This window comes from Tinamus guttatus, unplaced genomic scaffold, assembly GCF_059628265.1.
Source record: "Tinamus guttatus ecotype Peru unplaced genomic scaffold, ASM5962826v1 Tinamus_guttatus_pri_ptg000528l, whole genome shotgun sequence".
In the NCBI taxonomy this organism is placed as follows: Eukaryota; Metazoa; Chordata; class Aves; order Tinamiformes; family Tinamidae; genus Tinamus; species Tinamus guttatus.
In genome coordinates this window covers 220258-240170 of record NW_028289062.1, presented here as the reverse complement: position 1 = coordinate 240170, position 19913 = coordinate 220258, and the positions used below count along the sequence as shown (strand labels likewise).

The window sequence follows — 19913 nt, the reverse complement described above, 5'->3', positions numbered from 1 at the left end:
CCCAGAGGTCCCTGGGGGTGTCAGGGGCCACTGAGGAGCCCTGGAGGTTTCTGGGGTGCTGCCGGGGGTCCCTGGGGTGTCGCGCCGGTCCCGGCGGGGAGGCAGCACCGGCTCCGGCCCGCTTCTCCTCGCTGGCCCCCCTGCCTTTCGCGGCCCGGCAGCGACCCCAGCGTCCAAGTGCGCGGCCGTCTCCGCGGCGCCCGGCCTGCAGCGGCGCGGGGCGGGGCGGGGGGCGGTCGCTTTTTCCCGTTTCTCGGGTTTTTAAGCCCAGCCGCGGCCGCGGGGGGGCGCTCCCGCCCCGGCGGTGCCGCGGCGACGGGCGAACGTCGCTGCTCGGGACTTGGCCTTTGCGGGTGTCCTGCCCCTCCTCACCCCGCGCTGTCCCCAAGCACACAGGGCTGTCCTGTAGCCGTGGCACGGGCTGGTGGCCATGTCACACCGCACGTGGCCGTGGCACAGGGTGGTGGCCGTGGCACAGCACAGGTGGCCATGGCACAGGGTGTTGGCCATGTCACAGTGCAGGTGGCCACGGCACAGGGCAGATGGCCGTGGCACAAGGTGGTGGCTGTGGCACAGCACAGGTGACCATGGCACAGGGTGGTGGCTGTGGCACGGGTCGTGGCCATGTCACAGCACAGGTGGCCATGGCAAGGGGTAGGGGCCGTGGCACAGGGTGGTGGCCATGTTACAGCACAGGTGGCCGTGGTACAGTGCAGGTGACGGTGGCACAGGGTGGTGGCCGTGGCACGGGGTGATGGCCATGTCACAGTGCAGGTGGCCGTAGTACAGTGCAGGTGGCCGTGGCACAGGGTGGTGGCTGTGGCACAGGGTCGTGGCCATGGCACAGCACAGGTGGCCGTGGCACAACACAGGTGGCCATGGCACAGGGTGGTGGCTGTGGCACGGGATGATGGCCATGTCACAGTGCAGGTGGCCGTAGTACAGTGCAGGTGGCCGTGGCACGGGGTAGGGGCCGTGGCACAGGGTGGTGGCCATGTCACAGCACAGGTGGCCGTGGTACAGTGCAGGTGACGGTGGCACAAGGTGGTGGCCGTGGCTCAGTGTGGTGGCCATGGCACAGCGTGGTGGCCATGTCACAGCGCAGGTGGCTCTGGCACAGCACAGGTAGCCGTGGCACGGGGTGGTGGCCATGGCACAGGGTCATGGCCATGACACAGCACAGGTGGCCGGGGCACAGGGCAGGTGGCCATGGCACAGCGTGGTGGCCGTGGCACAGCGCAGGTGGCCGTGGCACGGGGAGGTGGCCGTGTCCTGCTGTTCCAGACCATGCCTGGTCTGCTTGCTTGCTCCTTGGAGGGCTGCAGCCCCTGCAGAGCTGCAGCAAAGAGCATCCGGGTGAGCATCGTGGCTCACCCCCCTCTGCAGACTTCGTCACTGTCACCTCTCAGGCTTCGTCACCTCATGGGTTTCCACTGTTCCACAGAGGTTTTAGCACTTCGCAAGCCAAAAAGTCCCCCCGTCACGTCCTCTGCACACTCCCACCGCCTGCCTCCGCGTCCCCAAGCGCTGCCTCTTTCGGGGCACCTTCCTCCGCCAAGATCTTGCAAGATCAGAGGGGCCCTGCGGCCTCGGGACGGAAGCGGCTGTCACAGCCCACACGGGCAGCGCGCGAGGCACAAAGGTGCCCACGGGGGGGTTCTGCAGGTGCGAACCACATTGGGGAGGTGTGTGGAAACCCGGGGGTGTCACGGAATCCACTTCCACCGCGGCACCCTCTCCCCGGCCCAGCCTCTCCTTGCTCCACATGAGGCCACCGGGATTTCCTGGGCTGCTTTGCGGGCATCCCGCTTCCGCTTTCCACCTCCACGGGCTTTTCCATCACCCAACAGCCCCCAGCAAGCACCCCGGCACTGTCCCCGCTCGCCCCGCTGGGACTCAGATCCAAGGCCTGGGTGCATCCAGGTGCCGCCCTCACATCCCGGCCCTGCCACGGGGGAGCAGCCCCTGGGGGAAGAGCGACGCGACACAGCCCCGTTATTTTTAGCTCCGCCAGCACCGAGTGACTTCTGGGTTCTGGGAAGCGGCCCGCGCGCTCGCGACGCTTCCCGGACACGCACGGAGGATGAGCTGAAAGGAAGCTGAAAGCAAAAGCCGGGGAGACGGGGCCGTTCTGCTGCTCTGCTCGCACCGTGGCCCCTTGGCTCGCTCGTCCTTGCCGGCACGGAGTCGTCGGCGCCGGTGGATTCGGTGCCGGTGGATTCGGTGCCAAGCTCTGTGCAGAGCCCTCGGAAAGCCTGGGAAAAGGCGCAGGCGGTTCCTGCCTTTGTGGCTCCGGCACTGCAGCGGGGCGCAGAGCGCAGGCTTCGAACCGCCGGGGCCGCATTGTGTCACATCCCATTGAATTCTGCGAACTGCATTGAAGGGCCCCGCGTGACGCGGAGCCGCATTGTGCGCGGCGCATTGTTCGCTCGCCCGCCTTCCGCCCGCTTTTCCTGGCCCCTTCTCAAAGCCTTTCCCAGCCCCCCGCCCATCCCAAGCTCTGTCTCCTTTTCCCACCTGCCGACCACGGGCTCATTGTTCCCATGGAGAAAGGGATGGGAATGGAGCTGTAAAGCCAGCGCTGCTTGGATCCACGGGGCTTTTTTAGAGCAGGGTCAGGGCATTCGCAAAGTGCTACACCAGGCCGAGTGCACGCGAATCCCCTTCTCCATGTGGGAACAGCAAAGCCCGGAAAAGGCCACAGCTGAAATATCAACAGGAAATGCAGAGGGGGCCTCCCAAAGGCCACTCTATAAATGCGTGCCAGATGGACAAGGTGAAGGGGACCAGTTTCCGTGGGGGGGACCGGTTTTCCGCGTCCCCCATGACGAGGCACCGTGAGCTCTTTGTCACGCTTTTATTTCCACAATCGCGTCTGCTCGTGCTTTGGTCACAGCTCTGAAAGGGTTTTTTTTTTTGGTAGCTGCTTGGTGTTTTCTCCCCCCGCCCCCTTTCCATAATATTATAAAATTATACAATACAGGCTAATAAATAGGTATCTGTTAGTTCACAAAGTTAAAGTGCTTGGAGAAGAGATGTAACAAGCTCTACTCTAGGCTCCAAAGTCAGGGTGGGAATGTAGTGCAGTAGGAAGCCCTGGCCCCTTGGCCGTAGCCGGTGGTTGCAAAATCCTGCAGCAAGTATCCAGTGAATCCCGAGCCTCCGGATGCACATGCCACCTGGCTCCAGTGCTCCCGAGCCTCCGGAGCCGTGCTGACCTTGCAGCAAATGGAAGCACGAGATATGAGGCCCCGCGTGACGGGCTGGGCTCGGCCTTTCGGGGTCCAAGAGGGCTGGAAAAGGCTCGGACAAGCTGTGGGATCCCCACCGCGCGCAGCCTGCGAGGAGGATCCCGATTTTCACAGTTTGGTCGTGCTCGGCTGTGGGACGCACCGTGCTCGCCCCTCTCCCACCTCCACTCCTGCATCCCGTGGGCTCTGGGGTGCGGGGAAGGGCAGCACCCCGAGCTCTGCAGCCCCCTCTGCTCTCCCTGAGGACAGGGAGCAGGTGGGGGCCATAGATAAACCCCTTAGCTGCCTACAGGGGCCTTGTGCGTCTGAGCTGCTCAGGGCCACCCGGCCCCGTCGTGGGCTCCCTGGCCCTGGGAGAGCCCCGGTGCTCTGTCTCTTCCCACCCTCCGGATCTAGTCAAGCTCCAAGGCTTTTCCATGCAAAATGCCAGCCCCACGCCTGCCCTCTCCTGCATAACCAGTGCTCATTCCTCCCATATTTACAAAATTCTAAGGGCTCCCAAGGTCCAGTTCTTCCAGCCCCTCCAGCCAGGCCAGGAAGGGCCTCACAGGTGACATGGGGAGCGCTCCGGGTGCTTGTCCCCTCAAACAGATGTTAGCAGCAAAAAACCTGGAGGCGCAAGTCCTTGCTTGGAGAGGAGCAGGAATGAAGCAGCAGGTAAGGCCAGGGGCTGGCTGCTCCTCCTCACCACATGCACGTTCCCGAAGGGAAGAGGCGCCAAGCCCTGCGGATCAGCGCATGCACATCCGCGCAGTCCCCTGAACAAGAGCAGCGCTCGGCGCGCACTCACAAGGATCCAGCACGAAGCTGCCCGCAGGTGCCGGCCGAGAGGCCAAAGCCACCGCATCAGCATCGCGATGACATCCCCTGGGCACCGGGGCACCCCTTCCCTCCCCGTCCCCAAACCCAGCTCCATCTAGCCTTGCAGTTGCATCTTCCTCACGGTGCCCAAGAGTCTTCTCTTCCACCGGGAGCAGAGATGGATGCTGCACAGAGAGGCAGGAGCCCTTCTGGGACGGCCAAAGATCAAGGTCCTGGGAGTGGCTAAGAGAAACGGGGATCTCGCCTCAAGAGTGGAAGCAGTCCAGGAAGAGCAGCAGCAGGCAGGAAGGCGAGGACGCCATGCGGCCGCGCTCAGTGCAAGAGCTCCACCAGCACCAGCACCAGGAGCAGGCGCAACCAGGAGCCCAGCGCCATGGTGGCACGGCCCCTCTGCGACATGAAGCGGAGCTGGCCCACGAGGCGCTCCTTCACCAGCGCCTGCCTGAAGCCGTCCTCCTCGGAGACGCACACGTAGCGGCCGTAGTGCGCGTGGCTCACGTTCTGGATGAAGTGGAAGCAGTCCTGCTGCGGGTGGCTGTTGTTGCAGGTCTTGATGAGGGAGTCGTCGTGGTACCAGTTGTAGGTGGCGTAGTGGGACTCCACGGGGCAGTTGAGGTAGTAGCGAGAGAAGGGGACAACAGTGATATTCTGGTAGTTGTCTGTTGGGAGAAACAACAGGGTGGGATGAGGTGAGGGGCCCCGGGAACCACGAAGAACTGTCGGGCTAAAGGCGATGCGTTACAAGGGCAATCAGCAACAACAGCCGGGCCTGGCCCGCAGCTGGTGAAGCCTGTAGGACTCTTCTGCCCGGACATCAGTGACAAAGAGAGTCTGACCCTCTCACCCGCTTCAGAAGACTGCACACCACAACAGCACTGACTTAGCCTCACCACAGAAGGGAAATGAGGCCAAAGCAGATGGTAAACAGGAGTGACCAGATGTGCTGACAGCCCCGTGGACACAAAGACCTGTTAGACAACTGGTTCTGTTTGCCTCACACCCAGGTTGCTTGATTTAGGGAGAAGGTGAAATACTCTGCAGCGTCTGCTCACAGGGCATCGCTGCAGATGTGCGTGGCTCATGTAGGATCACACCTGACCACCTCGGCCTCACGCTAAGAGTCATCAAGGCCTGTGGCTACCAGAGGCAGCCACATGGCATCCAGCTTATGCTATTTCATACCAAAAGCTTGACTAATATTCAATTAAAGCTCTTTTTTTTTCCATTAGCAATGATGTTTCCTGCTTTTTATGCTACAAACTGAGAGTTGCCCAGTGTCTCCATCTCTCAGAACACTCCTGGTGATCCCCAGCTCCCCAGAAATACATCACATCCCTGAGGGATCAACCCATCCAAGCCCCTGGAAAACAGTCTCCCTGCTCCGGTTCCCTTACTTACCTTCCTTAACTTTGTCCCCTTGGCACTTTTCTTTCCACGAGCCCAGGTTTAGGTTCTGATGCACCTCCCTAAAAGGTGGGGACAAGAATTGGCAACACTTTCAGGCTAGGAAAGGATTTACCCATAAAGGATATGATGGATTGGATGGGACAAAACGTTAACCCAATGTTTAAACAGATGCTCTAACCTGGGTAGGGAAAAATAGTCCCTTGCGCAAGACCCCACAACTCACCACAATCAACCACTGCAAATAGCATCATAGCCAAATTGCAAGGGTGCAGTGCTTAATTTTCCTCCATAAAGGCAGGCCTAACAAGCCAGAACCTCTGCTCTGTGCATGTTTCTACCAGCAGAGAGGAGCAGGGTGCTCAGGCCAGCAGGAAACCCACCTGCTTCTCCCCAGCTCAGGGCAGCGGTGGGATCCTGCCCAGCTGAAGTTATGGGGACAGCACATAGATGTCCGCATTGTTACTGCCTGCGCACATGCCGAGGGCCTGGAAACTTCTGATGCTAAAGCAGCTGGGTGAAACACGCTGCAGACAGAGCAAGCAGAGAAGGGGTGCCACGTACCGGCCTCGATGCACGGCCCGGCAGCGCCCGGCAGCCCAGCCGCAGTATGGGTCCCGCGCCAGGAGGCAGCTCTCGCAGTTGTTCCGATACACCCCGCACGCGGCCATGGGGATCTCCACGACTTTATCCGTTGAGCCCACGTAGAGCATCGCCTGCGGGGGAGAGCAGAGCGGCTCGTTGTTGCACCATGTCCCAGTGCTGCCTCACGAGGATGGCAGCAGAAACCATCCCGGAGGTTTAGTCTCTGTGAAACTGCGGTGGATTTCACCAGAGGAGCTCCCAGGCAATGCAGACACACGTCCCAGATCACAGACCAGGCAGCAACTGTCCTTTCCCAACCACCCTGTTTATAAGTTAGCTCCATCCCAGCAATGTCATCACTGCTGGGGTGTAGAACCGGCACAGCCTGGCAGCTCAGGGCCAAGATGAGGAGAGGGAGCGAATCCCAGCGCTACGGGATGTCAGCGATGGTCTGAGCGCCGCTTTCCTTTCTGCTGCGCTGCAGACAGACACCTACCCTCTGGTGGTCCAGGATCATGGACTGGATTGGGTCCTTCTTCGGGAAGACCTGGAGCTCCATGATGTTCTGCACCCCGTCCGGCAGCTCCACAATCTTGTGAATGGATCCCCTGTCTGGACAGAAGGAGCAGAGCACTCTGATGAGCCGTGCAGGGCTGGGGGAACCAGGCAGACACCAGCTCGGGAGTTTCAGCCCGCGCAGCAGCATGTGATACCCGCTCCGCAGAGCCCTGCCGCCCGTGGCATTCCTAAGAGTGGCCACCCGGAGAACGACTGAGCCAGTGGCAAGAAAAGAGGCCCTTTCTCGGAAGGCACTGGCTTGTTTTGCTGGGAAATAACCTTCTAAACAATAGTGCTTCCCACAGCAGAGCCGCACAGAACCCACTTCCCCTGTCACCTTCCAGGGCCTGGCTGTGCCTGCTTGCATCAGCTACACTGCAATGGCTTCGGCAAGGAAAAGCAACAGCCCTCTAACTGAGCTCTGCTTTGATCGTGAGCCTCATCTCCCTGCTCGCCTCAGGCACAAACTTGGATTTTTGCCTTTCTTTCTTCTAAGTAAACTGTCTCCCCTGCCCAGTCAAATGACTCCAGAAACTGGTGATTTAAGGAAACACGTCACTTTGGTCAGGAGGGGTGACAAGACTGATCTGAGGGAATCTTCATGGTTTAATATTCCTCAACTACTTCCACAGCCTCCCCTTCCCAAATAGCAGCTTCCCTCTCCACTGTCAACCAGGAGGAGGTCAAAACTGTGACTCAAGGAAGCCCAGGATGGTCAGATTAGGATTAGGACCCCCCACTCCCAACCCCACTGCTCATTTTGCCTCTCCTCTCCCTGCAGGGAGGTGGAAAGCTGCCCTGCCAAGCCCTGCAGCCCGGAGCCAGCTCCCCAAAGGGAATCTAAACGGCATTATCTATATTTAGCTAAAGCTTTCTGCAAGATAAGAAAAATCTGAGCACAGGTGGGCCCTGATCCAACCCAGGCCACCTACTGAAGCTTGTCTCTAATTTTATATCACAGATTGGAGGAGAAAAAAAAAAAAAAGGCCCAGGAAGTCTCTCCAAAAGTGCCAGCTCTGTTGGAATGAGCAAACCCCAGTACCATGCAGAAAAGGGATGGCAACAGCTGAAGGGAGAAATGCTGGGTGCTAGCAGGGCAGGAGAGGGAAGCACTGTGTTGGGAGGCTTCACAGCAAGCAGCCAAACAGCCTGGGAGCCCAGACCGCCCACCTGAGCACCTCTCCAGCTCCACACTGAGGACGGGCACCCTGCTCATGGATTACCCCAACAGGGTAAAATCCACGTGCCGGGATTCTGCCTTCCACCTGCCTTCGCCAACACCACCCTAAACCGGCTGCATCGAGATGCGCTGGAGCTTGGCAGCTCTCCTCTGCTTGATAAACAGGCGCCAGGCTGGGGCAAATGCAGTTCCTTGCTCTGCTCAGCACCGGGGAGGTCTCACGTCCCTGGTATTGCTGCCTCGCAGCCCCTGCCCTTGAGGGGAAGCAGCGGCTGATCCCAGGAGCAGCAGTTCCCAGTACCTGTTGCCAGATAGAGCACGTTGTAGTGGCGCCCATCGGCCGCGGAGACCTCGTGCACCCCGATCTTCTGGTAGCGGTGCTTGTTGTGGAACAAGGGGCTCTTGCTGGGGCCGAGGGGCTCCACGCGCTCTTCCACCTCGGGGTGGCTGTCAGCTATCTTGAAGGTCTCGCTCGGAGTGTGCAGCCCCGAGGAAACGCACTGCACCAGGAGGGGAACAAAACCACCGTGAGAGGCAGGCAGAGCTCTGGAGACGAGGCCTGAGGGGCAGGGGAGCAAGAGCCCCTCCAGACAACGGGGGCATCTGTTACCACCCACTCACCTGCCCAGGCTTGACCTCCGGGTTGGGACCGTTGTAGCCCTTGAGTTTGGACGTTCGAAATACATTGTCAATGTCCCCAAAGGAATAGACACAAACAGCTGAGCTTCCCCTGAGGACAACAGGACAAAGAGAGAGTCAGTGAGATGCTGGCCACCATCTCTGGGGACAGGGCATGGCTCTGTGTGTCACGCCTTTGTTGACAGCGTCCGTTTTGGCTGTTTTCCACCCATTAGCCTACCAGAGAGAACAAAGAGCTGCACAGAAAGACACGGCCCATGGGACGGGACCTCCTCCATTTTGCAACGATGCTCACCATGTGTTTGTGAAGAGCCCGTAGACTTTGGAATCCCTCCAGTTACTTGATGGGACAAAGAAGGCATCTTGCAACCAGTTGAAGTTGCCCTTGGTGACTGGGTCCACACAAATTAAGCTGGCCTTCAGGAAGGTGGTCCACTTGGAAGCGGAGAGCGAGCTGGTTCCCCCTTTATCTTCCTGCGGGAGGGAGAAAGCAGTGGGTCGGGGTCTGGCAGGGAGGAACACAAAGTGCTCCCCTTGCTCAGCATTTTGGATGGTGACTGAAGGATGTCCCAGGAATACATTTGACTGTGGTCACTACAACAGATGTGCACCAACGGGACAGGACAGGGCCCTTACCTTGCACAGCTGAGCCACGCGGGAGATGTTCCTGGGTGCCTCAGGACTCTTGTCTGGATTGTCTTCTCGAAAGAAGTAGTAAATCTTGTCCTCATAAGGCTCTTCGTGCCTTAAAGTGGTGGCTTTGACAAACTGGGGGTCTGAAATGGGACAAGAGTCATCAGAAAGGCCTGGCCTGAACACGCACATTTTCAGGAATGACGCTCATCCTAAAGCCGCCGGTCGGGAGCAAACCATCGGCCTCTGCAACGCTGCAGTCACTCTCCGACAAGGCAAGCACAGACCATCCACGCTCCAGGCAAAGGACACGGCCAAGCCCAGCCTCTAGGCCTGACCTGTCACAGATCCCTGGGTGCAGCCAACAAAAGGTTGCTCTGTATGTGCCACCTCCATGGTGAAGCTCCCCTTCCTCCTCCTCCTCCTCCTCCTCCTCCCATTTCCTTGAAGGCCAAGGCCCCTGAGCCCAGTGAAGCCTTGGTTGCTTAGCAGAGAAGGAAACTCTCTCTCCTCTCTCACATAGGGCATCTAGAACTATATATAAAGGCCCCCTCAGGGGCACAGCAGGCCGGGTTGTTTGTTTGGCGTGGAAAACCCAGTGATGCTTTTCCCACTAAACACCACGGCCACAACGGGCATCCCCAGCAGCGGCGAAACACCCGGGTCCCTCTGAGCATCGTTAGTTGGTGTTTCCACGGCAGGGTGTCCTGCCCAATTGAGTGTTTGGCCTCATGCCTCTGGGCCCATCAGCTTTGTTTGCTGCTGCCTTGGTCCCCCTGCTCCTATGTCCCCAGAGGTGTAAGCCCTGTCCTGCCACGGTGTCATTTTGATTTTTGTCTTTGGCCAGAAGGTCTTTGGGCTTGGCAGAAGGTGAAGTAACAAGGCAATGGCTTGTGGAAATGAGGGGGTCCTTTCCCTCTCTTCCCCTCTGTCCCATGCACAGCCCAATCTCTTCCTGCCTCACAGTCCCTGGCTGGGGATTTGGAAAGTCGTTTTTCCCAGACCAGTCTGCCCGGAGTGGAAGCTCTTCTTCCCGTTTCCACCACCACACAGCAGGCATTGCTCGGCACCTTTACACAACTATATTTCCTTCCAGCAGCTGACATGGGACTTGTTGTCCACTTCTTTCCATTTCCCAATTCTCACCCCAAGCAAGAGGAACTCATTTGTCAGCTGTTTTGGCCTAGGAACAGAGCTCAATTTCCCCAAGCAACTGAGCTAAAAGGAGCCATCAGGTCCCTCCTTGCCAGCACTCCTCCAGCACTCCTTCAGACGGGGCCTGAACCAGCCCTCTGTGCAGCTCCATCCTAGGAGGAGCAAACCCAGGCAGGAGGCTCTGGAGCTGACCCCAGCACAGGAGACACACCTCTCCAGGGTCCACAGCATGGTCCACAGCTGTGGGCTCACAAGGAGGCCAATGTATGTGACTGATGGAGCGAAGCAGCAGCTCCCGCTCCCTCAGGATCAACCTCACACTCACTCTGCATCACCGTGTCGCTTGTGTAGAGCTCTCCTCCTCCTTTCACTCGCCGGAAACGGGGTATCTTGCCATTCTGTTGGCTCTTCTTGATGGTGGAATAGATGTCATTACCTGTCGGACAGGAAAGCTCATTGGCAACAGGCTCTTTCCAGAAGGGGCAGGAGCAGAGGGGTTTGTGAAAAGAAAGAGAAGGACCAAGACCAGCCTGGGCACGTGGTCAGCCAAGAAAACTCCTGCAGCTGGTGAATACAGAGCGCCAAATTCAGCATTCCAGGCGTCGGACTGAACAGGCCTGGCAGGCCTCACAGACAGGGATAAATCCTTGCTCTGCCCCCAAAGGGAGCCCCATGTCCTTCCTCTACCAGGTTCCCAGCCCTTTCAGCAGAGGAGTTACCACAGGACCTTGTCCTTCTTCTCCATTACCACTGCACTCTCGTTTCCTGCACACACACTCTGCCCCAGGACAGGAATAGAGAACCTCTGTCCTAGGAGGGAAATCGTTAAAAGGGGCAAAGCAAGAAGCGTTTGGACTAACCATCAACAACGACGAGGGAATTTGCGTCGGGGCTGAAAGGGGCGATACCTCTCCCGTCCCACGGGGAGCTCTTCTTCTTCTGATCCTGGGCAAGGATAGAAATTGCACCTAAGACATGTGATCTGCCAGGCCGTTCAGGAAGGGCAGAGCAGCCAGCATAAATGTGCATTCTGTCCTCTCATTCCATGGTTTACGCCATTAAATGGGCATTAAGGACTCCTGAGCTCTGCTTTGGCTTTGAGCCCGCTCCCAAGCTATGCTACATCCCGTAGACGTGTCCCACCCAGCGCAGAAGACACCAGGCAGAACGGGATGAGCCAGCCCCAGCCCCGCCAGCCAGCCACGTGCCAGAGTTTTTCCACATACCCAGTGCCAGCAGGTAGGAGAGCAGGCGCCGGTCCCACACACTAACATCCCGTCCCCGTGCTCGCCCAGCAGCGTGAGGTAATTCTTATTGTCTTCCTACAAGAGAAGAGGAGAGAACATGAATGGTTGTGAATGGTGGAACATGACCCAGCTGCTCTAAGCGGAGCTTGGTTTGGCCTCACAAGCCGTGTGGCTTCCTAGCCTTTCTTGGATGTTTAAACCCCCAACACAGACATTATCTCATCCGACCTTCTGCTCCACGAGTCCTGGAGGATTTTCCCACAGAGAGCACGCGGGGAGCGGGCACAGTTCCTTCCCAAGTGGTCCTTCACCCTCAGCCCTTTTGCAGCTGTCCCCCTCCAGCTGTCCCTCCCACACTGCTCCACCACAGACAGGACACAGTGTCTTCCTTAGAAGAGCACATGAGTCCACACAGCCATGAAACAACCTCCCAGCGTTTCCTGAGGAGCTCCAGGGGACCTACCAGACCTCCAGAATTCATGCACTGTCCTTCTTTTGCCACAGGGAAGTCTTCCTGCAAGGGGAGAGAGACAGAGATGCTTTTATTCCTTTCGCCTCAAAGCCAACAACTACAGGAACACAGTCCCATGCAGTCCCCCACACTCCTTGCTTTCAGCAAGCAGTGAATCAAGCACGCCTGCGAGAGGGCCATCAAACCCTGGAACTCAGCCTTTTTCCCCACCTCAGCTCTTGAAAACCCTCGGGGAGGCTGGATTGGCAGCTCTCTGGTGCTGGGGAAGTGGGAAGACGCGGGGACACAGGGCCAAAGTGGCAGGCACGACTGGCAGGCAGCCTGGGCTGCTCTCCAGAAGGATTCGGGAGAGGATCTGTCATTGCAGGGAGTGGGCGATTGACTGTAGGTGGTGGTTGTCTGAGGACTGGGACAAATTAACCACGAGGCTCCTGGGAACAAGAAGAGAAGTTTCTGGGCACAAACTTCAGGAAATGACTTGCTTGAGGACCACAAAGTGGTTATGAGAAAACCAACCAACCCTGGGATAGTCCGGCTGGACTAACTCAGTGCCCAGCTGACCCAGAACGTGGTGCTGTCAAGGAAAAGCAGCCTGAGCTGGGATGGTGGAGGATGATTGGAACAAAACTTCTTCCAAACACATGACTGAGCATCCCTTGTCACGCTAGAGAAAGATTTCTTCTCCTAAAAAATCCTTCCCCTGGGGCAGCAGAGACCATAACAGCTTCCAGGTGCTCCATGGAGGCCTCCCAATTAGCGTAGGGAACTTCTCTTTTGCTGCATCCATTGAGCACATTGACTGGACACTTCCAGTCCCGATTTTGCAAAGAGACTGCACAAGGTATCTAGAATCTGGGCTGTGAGATGGAGGCTGAATGGTTCCACACGGGGCTCTGGGGCCAAACTTGCTTGCACAGCATCCTTACCATGTACGTCTCGTGAGTGGCAAAGTTGTGGTAGTAAAGCCTTCCCTCTCCCCCGATGAAGATGCCCGAGCTGTTTTCTTTATGGTAGAACACAGGGTACTTCTCCCTCGTGGGAAACATGTACTCCCTGGCACCTGGGGACACATGGGACAGTCATCAGGGAAAGCACGCGCCAGGAGCAGCTCGGGCAGACTCAGCACAAGGGGAGCGCGGGGAGGCGCTGCCCGTGGAGGAGGAGGAAGAGGAGGGAAACCCCTGGCCCTGATTCGCACACGCACCACGGACTTAGCCCCCGTCCTCCCTCCCCAGGTGCCAGCGAGAAATGAGCTGCAAGAGCAGGCGCTGTGTAACAACCGCAGAGGGGAGGAAGGAGTGGGCGTCCCCACGTCCTCCTCCTTTCCTTCCTCTTTCACGACCTGCCCTCCTCCCTCCGCACTGGCGGGGGCGGGAGGGCAGGGCCGGGGCTGGCACCCTGGGGACCCCCCTGGTGCCCCACTCCTCGTGGTCCTGCCTTCCCATGCAGCCGGAGAGCGCTGGGCAGCCGTGCCAGGACGCGGCACCTGGGGCACAGTAGGCCGGGGCAGCCCTGCTCGCCCTCCCGCCGCCCCTCAGGCTCCGCTCGCTGCTCCCCGGCCAGGCCGGCACGAACTCCTGCTTCTCCTGCAGCAGCCACGTTCCAGAGGGTTCCTTCTCTGTCTGGCATTTGGGGCCGAGCCCGGCGTGGGCACCCGAATCAATGGCACGATTGTCACTTGAGATGCTAACGCGCGGGCCCAGGCGCGAGCGGCAGAAAGGGCAGCTCTGTGCTCTGTAGGCAGCACGGAGAGCGTGCCAGAGGGAGCAAGAATAATAACATTAACGCGGGAGGAGGAGGGAAGCGCCCTGCTCCCGGGAAGGGCTCCCTGGTTCCCTCCGTGTGCTGGTGAAGCCCACGAGGCAGCGCCCGGGGCACAGGGCAAAGGTTCATTCCCGGCCTCCCGCCCCCAGAGCAGATGTCCCCAGCGCTGCAAAGGGACCGCGTGGGCGCTGGGTTGTCACCCCGTAACCAGCAACCACAGAGGGTGACCCAGCCGCGGGCCGGCTCCGCCGGGTGAGTCCTTGTTGCCTCTGCCCTCCGCTGCTCTCCGAGCGGGATGAGGCGCCCGGCCCACGGGGATCACGGGCAGCTCGGAGCCCGGCTCGCTGCACGGCGCTGCCGCCCGCCCCCGTGGTGCACCCGTGACACCGATGACCCCAGCACCTGCTCGGCCACCTCCAGAGTGGATTCCTGCCTGAGTCACCGCATTGCAAGCACACCCAGCTCATGTGCTTCCCGGCTGCTCCACAGGGAGCTCATCCTTCCCCCAACATCCAGCCTTTATCTCTTCCTTCCTTCCTTCCTTTGGGATTACGCACAGATTATGACATGTCTCTGCCGCAATCTGACCGGGATAGTCTTGGCGGGCACGAGGCTGCGGTGGGAGGCGGGCGCGCAGCAGGGTTGGCTCCGTGGGCAGCACGCCGGAGGCACGGACGCGCCCGCCGCCCCGCGCGTCACCCGGCTCCCGGGAGCGGCGTCTCCGCGACATCCGTTTCCCAATGCCCCTGTGTTCCTGGCTCCGGCCGGAACCTGCTGCCTTAGTCACCTGGCCCAGGGGCTCCCAGGCCTGATGTCACCCTGCAACGTCACTCGTTTCACCGCTCCGTCGAGACCAGAGGCCAATCCAGGGGTTTCCCCTGGCCCGGCGGCTCCCTTGGAGCGCGGCCAAGGGCAACGCAAGGCCTCTCAGCAGCCCAGTGAGCGACGGAGCCCCGCGGGCAGGTGGCGGCTGCCCCCGCTCCCCGAGGGGCTGCGATCTTCCCTGCTGGCTCCTTGGCGAGGCTGGCGGGCGGCCAGGCTGCAGTTTTAGATCATCTATAAATTCCCAGGCGGAGACGCTGCTGCCGGAGTGAGCGTGGCCATGGGTGGCTGCCGTGAGCACCAAGATCGGCTTCTCCTTCCCCTCAGTGAAAGCACCCTGGGGAGCGGCCCAGGGGGCCAAGAGGAAGGCAGAGCGACGGCGAGGGCGCAGCGAGCTGCCACCTCCCAAACCATTCCGTCCCCGGGGGCTTTGCTGCCAGGATGAGCCTGTTCCGCCTGGGGGCTTTGGCCCTGAGGAGGGTTTTCAGGTAAAGCTGGAAGGAGCAGGGAGCTGCAGGGTGGCTCTGCGCTGACCAGCCACGTGAGCTCCCTTGGCCACTGGCCAGCGCGACTCGCTGAAAGTGACACCCCGGTGCAAGGAGTTTCGGGGAAACCGGGAGCAGGAGAGGCTGCCGAAACCACTTCCCGGTGCTCAGAGCAGCCCCGCGCCGCCTCTCGCTGCCCTCCCCGCTGCCCCGGGGTCCCCGGTGCCAGAGCCCAGCCGCCCTGAGGAGCAGGAGCAGAAACGGAGGAGCCCTTGCATGGTGTCACTGGCTCCAGGGGCATGAGAGAGGGGCCCTGCGGAGGATGAGGAGCTGCGGCGCCGGCATCGCTCATTCCCTAGGGATTTCCTAGCCGGGATGAGGAAGCAGCAGGAAGCACGACCCTGCTTGTAGCCCCGCACATCAAGGGCGCGAAGCCCTTCAGGCATGGGGGTGCCGGGCCCGGCCGCCCCCGGCATCGTGCTCCTCGCCTCTATTCCTGCTCCGCGGCAAGGCGGAGTGACAGGTTTCATCTGTTCCGCATTTCTCATTCCGCCTCCCCCCGCCGAGACAGTTTGGAGGGCAGCAGAACTCAATAAGCTGCCAAGAGACCTCGCGCCGTCTTCTCTCGCGCTCCTCCCCAGCTGCTTCCCGCTCCCTTCCCAGCACTCCCGCCCTTCCTGGGCCCTGCACAGGGGCAGGACGGGGGGATAACGCTGGGGCCCGGCTATTCGAGAGCCCCTGCGTGTGCCTGCCCGCCCAGTGTGCAGAGAAGGGCATGAGTGCCCGAAGGTGCCGTGGGGAGGGACGAGCCGCGTTCCGAAGCTGCCACCGGCAGGAAGGGTTTCAGGTGACGGGGCAGTGAACAAAGGCGAGCACGGGACCGCGCAGTGCCCGTGGCCCGGCTGGCTGCTCCGGCAGAGTTCCCGGAGGCCAGTGTTAGACTGCGCCCTTGCAGGGGCTAAATTTAGAGCCAGGTTCTGTTCCGGGCCCTTTTTCCCTAGCAAGGCTCCTGTGGGAAGCCGGAGGCTGCGCCCGGCGCTCAGGGCATTTCCTTATGCGGCAGCTGCAAGGAGAGTGGCAACAAAAGGAGGCTCCACACGGCTCCACACGCCCTCCCCGCCGGAGCGGCTGCTTCCAGGCGCCGATTCATCCCAACGAGGGAAAAAGTCGCCCCGGGCGCCTCTCGCTGCCAGCACCGTAACCGCCTTACATGGCACGTGGAGCCCTCCTGGTCTCCGCAGAGGGGTAACGGGGTGGTTTAGGGAGATACTTGCGAGCCCAGTTCCAAATCCCACCCCCGGGAGCCGACTTCCCAACGGCAGCCTGGGAGCAAAGTGGGGACGTGGGCGAGGAGCCACCGCTGCCGCCAGGGGCCTCGCGGGAGCCAGGGGGGCGGCTGGAGCCGAGACAGGCGCGGGAACAGGAGGATCGAGTCCTATTCCTGGGGCAACCAGGAATAGCCGCGTGCAAGGACACAGCTCTGTGGGACGGTGCTGCCAGCACAACAAGCAATTTCCTGCTTCCCGAGCCCTTTTTCTGGATACAAACTTCTCTAAAAAGCATCCTGTACTCATTCATCCCGCCTTCTGGTGCCAAGAGGGACAACATCACCTCCCTAACACCCTTTCCACCTCCTTTTCTGAGCACGACGCTGGCCCACGGAGCCGGCTCCAGCTCCTTGGGCCGTGCCTCCTTTCCAGTGCAGCAGCCCCAACTCCTGTTACTCCTCCCGTGCCTGCTGCTTTTGGGGGGTGTGATTCACTCACTGCATTCATGGGGTTTGTTTTGCTTTTTCAATCTGTGCCCAGCAAAAAAAAAACATTTTGAAGCAGCGTTTTAGGGCACCCACAACTCCCACCTCGGGAAAACGGGCTCTCTGCAAGAAGTAGTGCTGGGAAAGCAAACACCGGAGAGCTCCGTGTGAAACCCCATCCAAGGAGCCGCTTCGGGCACTGCCCGCGTCAGCGTGAGCGCGGCCTCTCCTCTCCCTCGCCAGCCGAGCGCAGGGAGCTGCTCCCAGAACGCTGCGAGGCCAAGCAGACGCGGGCGCGTTGGCAAAGCCCGGGCGCTGCCGTGGGCAGCATGGGCATTTTCCGGGAATCGCCATTTCCCGCCTCGCTTTCTGAAGCCAACATGCCTGGACGAGGCAGCCAGGGGTCGAGTGCCTCCGTGTTCCCTTCCCTGAAGGGCTTGGCAGCATCTCCACAGTGCAGCTCCAAGCCCAGCTGCTCCCGGGAAAGAGGGGGCTAGGGAAGCAGCGGGATTCCATCCCAGCCATGGTGCAGCATCCATGTGGCACCACAGGCTGGGATGCTGGCGCTCCTGCTCAGCACGCAGAGGCTGTTCCGCGCCTGTTCCACCGGCTGGGCTGCTCCAAGGACACGGCGTTCCCGCTGGACACGCTTTCCTCAGGCTAAACTTGCTGCCACTGCAAAAACCACAGCAGGGAGGCAACCTGCCGCCCGCCGAGGCTGCGGGGAAGGCCAGCAACCACGGGAGCCCCCGGCCTCACAGGCAGCCGGGAAGCCGGACAGGTCCTTGCCAGGGAGAAAGGGCCCTTGAGGCCGTTGCCCAGGGGCAACCTGTGCCGAGCGCTGCTCCGTGGGGCAGGAGCCCGTGGGCACCTCGGGTCCCTGTGCGCCCATCCCCGTGGCCTCGAGCGATGGGGCGCTGCTGCACGACGAGAGCAGATGGCGCCCAATAAACCCCTGCAAATTCCCGGCCTCGGGAGCTCCCAGTTCTGCCCACAGATGAACACCAGGAGCCTGGAGGCCGCGACGGCCTCTGCTGCTAAATCCTCCCGCGGGGCATTAATCCCCGAGCACCCGCTCGCAGCAGGATGCTCCTGCGCACCGCGCGCTTCGGGCACTCGCTGCAAACCCCAGTAAAAAGCGGCTCTTTTGTTTCTTCCTCTCTGCGAGCACGAGCCCTTGCAGCCCTCCCGGAGGTCACGGGCAAGCGCGTGAAACACGTCGCGTTTGCAGCGGCAGGGAAGTGCAGCGGAGCAATAAGGAAATTCACTGTTTGGTGCAAATACTGCTCGTCCCCTGAGCTAGAGGAAACGGTTATTGGGCAAGGAGGCCACCTTGGCTTTGATAGCGCCGACCTGTGGGAAAGGCTTGCCAGGAAACACAGGGGTAAAGGGCTTGTCAAGGTAAGGGAGCCAAATGAAAGAAGAAAAATTGAGGAGGTTCAAAAGGCTTCCTGAGAGCGCGGTGGGTTAAAGCAGGGCCAGAGCTGCGCCCAAAGGCACAAGAGGAGAATACGCTGAGCCCAACTCCGCGGCAGGGAGGGGAAAGGCACCGCAGGCGCCCGGCTCGTGCTGCGCGCGCTCGCCGCAACCTACCTCGGGGTGCCGTGATGATCCTGGGGTTCACCTTGGAGCGCCCGGCCACCATCAGGCCCAGCTGGCTGGCCCACAGGGCCACCAGGAGGGCAAGTGGGGACCTCGTGCCCATTTCAGGGGCTTGGGGAGCGCAGGCGGCGGCGAGCTCGCGAGCCTGACAGCTGCATTTCTCTTCTCATGCGCGGGGCGGATCCAGCGCGGCCGAAAATGGAAACGAGGGAGGGACCAATGCTGCAGGACTCCAGCAACTCCTCTCGCTTGGTAAAGCTCGGGCTTTGCAGGGAATTTGTCCTCCTTCTTCCTTTTGCTTCTTTCCTGCAAGTGAGAGGTGGGAGCCTGGTGGCTTCATTTTCTAGCCGAGAGGCTTGTGATAGATATATTAGGGTTGATATGGACCAAGTGAAAACGAAAACGTGTGCTGCATATGTGGGTGTGTACATATATATATATATAGTTCTATAAGATACAAGAATAAGTGTCACCCAGACAGGCTGGTTGATAGTGAAGGACACTGCTCACGCCTTTCTCTGCGGCAGCTACAAGGAGATGAGAGCAATGGGCTGCTCCCAGCAACGCAGGAGATTCGCCCCCAAATGCAGTTGTCCTCACAGGGCAAAGTGGGCACGGGAGCCACGACTCGACCGCTGCTATCCCCTGTTCTCCGCGTTGCACAACAACGGCACATACGTCCTGCGTGTCACACGCGTGTGAACACAGGAGCGGCATCTGCGGGCGGGAACGCACACAACCTGTTTACTCAGAGACCTGCTGAACAAACAGCCCTTCCTGCACGTTCCCGCGCTGACTTTTGTCATGCAAACGCTCTGACAAGAAGAGCGAGGCGCTCCCGTGCGAGGAGAGCGGGGTCAGACGTGAGCAGAATAGGAGAGTCCCACGGGGAACTCGCATGGCCGGGCGACGCAGCTGTTCTCCCTTTCAAGTCACTGCTGCAGCGGAGCGGGCACCGCGCCGCTCCTGAGGGAGATGAACGGTGGCAGTTCAACCGCTGGGGGGACGTTCAACGGGGGACATTCTGGAGGAAGCAGAAAATTAATGAGCCGGCTAGTTGTCAGTTTTAAGGACCCAGGGGAATTCTGCGCTGACTCCAAGTGCGGGGTTTCATCTCTTTCATTAACCAAATAGCCATTTGGGTAATTACAGTGTGACAACACACACATCAGCTCTGGTTTTCTACTTTCGGACACGGTGATTCCCAGATGAGCTTTGAACTGCTCTGCACTGCTGCTCACCTTTAAGCGACCGCCCAGCAAACCCCAGAAGCTACTGAATTTCCCTGCCTGCCCCACTGATCCCAGAGGTGCTGGGCCCCACAGCCGCCTGCTTTCCTGTGGCTCCAGAAATTGCTGGAAATTTTCTAGCTGGAAAATGCATGTGTAACTCATGAATTTTCTTTCACAGAGTTGGGAGCGAAGCAGGAACAGGGTGGCACCATTTGCAAATCAGCAGCCTAAGCCAAACAACGCACACTGGTTCCTTAATAAACATAACGACCCAACAATTTGCATCCACCAAAATGTGGGCTATGCAAA

General features: G+C 59.9%; 1 protein-coding gene across 1 annotated transcript; it reads right to left on the bottom strand.

The window, feature by feature from the left end:
* Window positions 1-4382: 4382 nt before the first annotated feature.
* On the bottom strand, window positions 4383-18593 carry SEMA7A (semaphorin 7A (JohnMiltonHagen blood group)). Its single transcript, XM_010225119.2, has 14 exons — window positions 18364-18593; window positions 12873-13006; window positions 11938-11988; window positions 11454-11549; window positions 11088-11172; window positions 10553-10663; window positions 9076-9215; window positions 8735-8913; window positions 8422-8530; window positions 8102-8300; window positions 6559-6674; window positions 6042-6193; window positions 5472-5539; window positions 4383-4732 (listed from the first exon to the last, which is right to left on the bottom strand). The coding sequence occupies exons 1-14, from the start codon at window positions 18473-18475 to the stop codon at window positions 4386-4388; spliced, it is 1899 nt and encodes a 632-aa protein (XP_010223421.2). The 5' UTR covers window positions 18476-18593; the 3' UTR covers window positions 4383-4385.
* Window positions 18594-19913: the final 1320 nt, after the last annotated feature.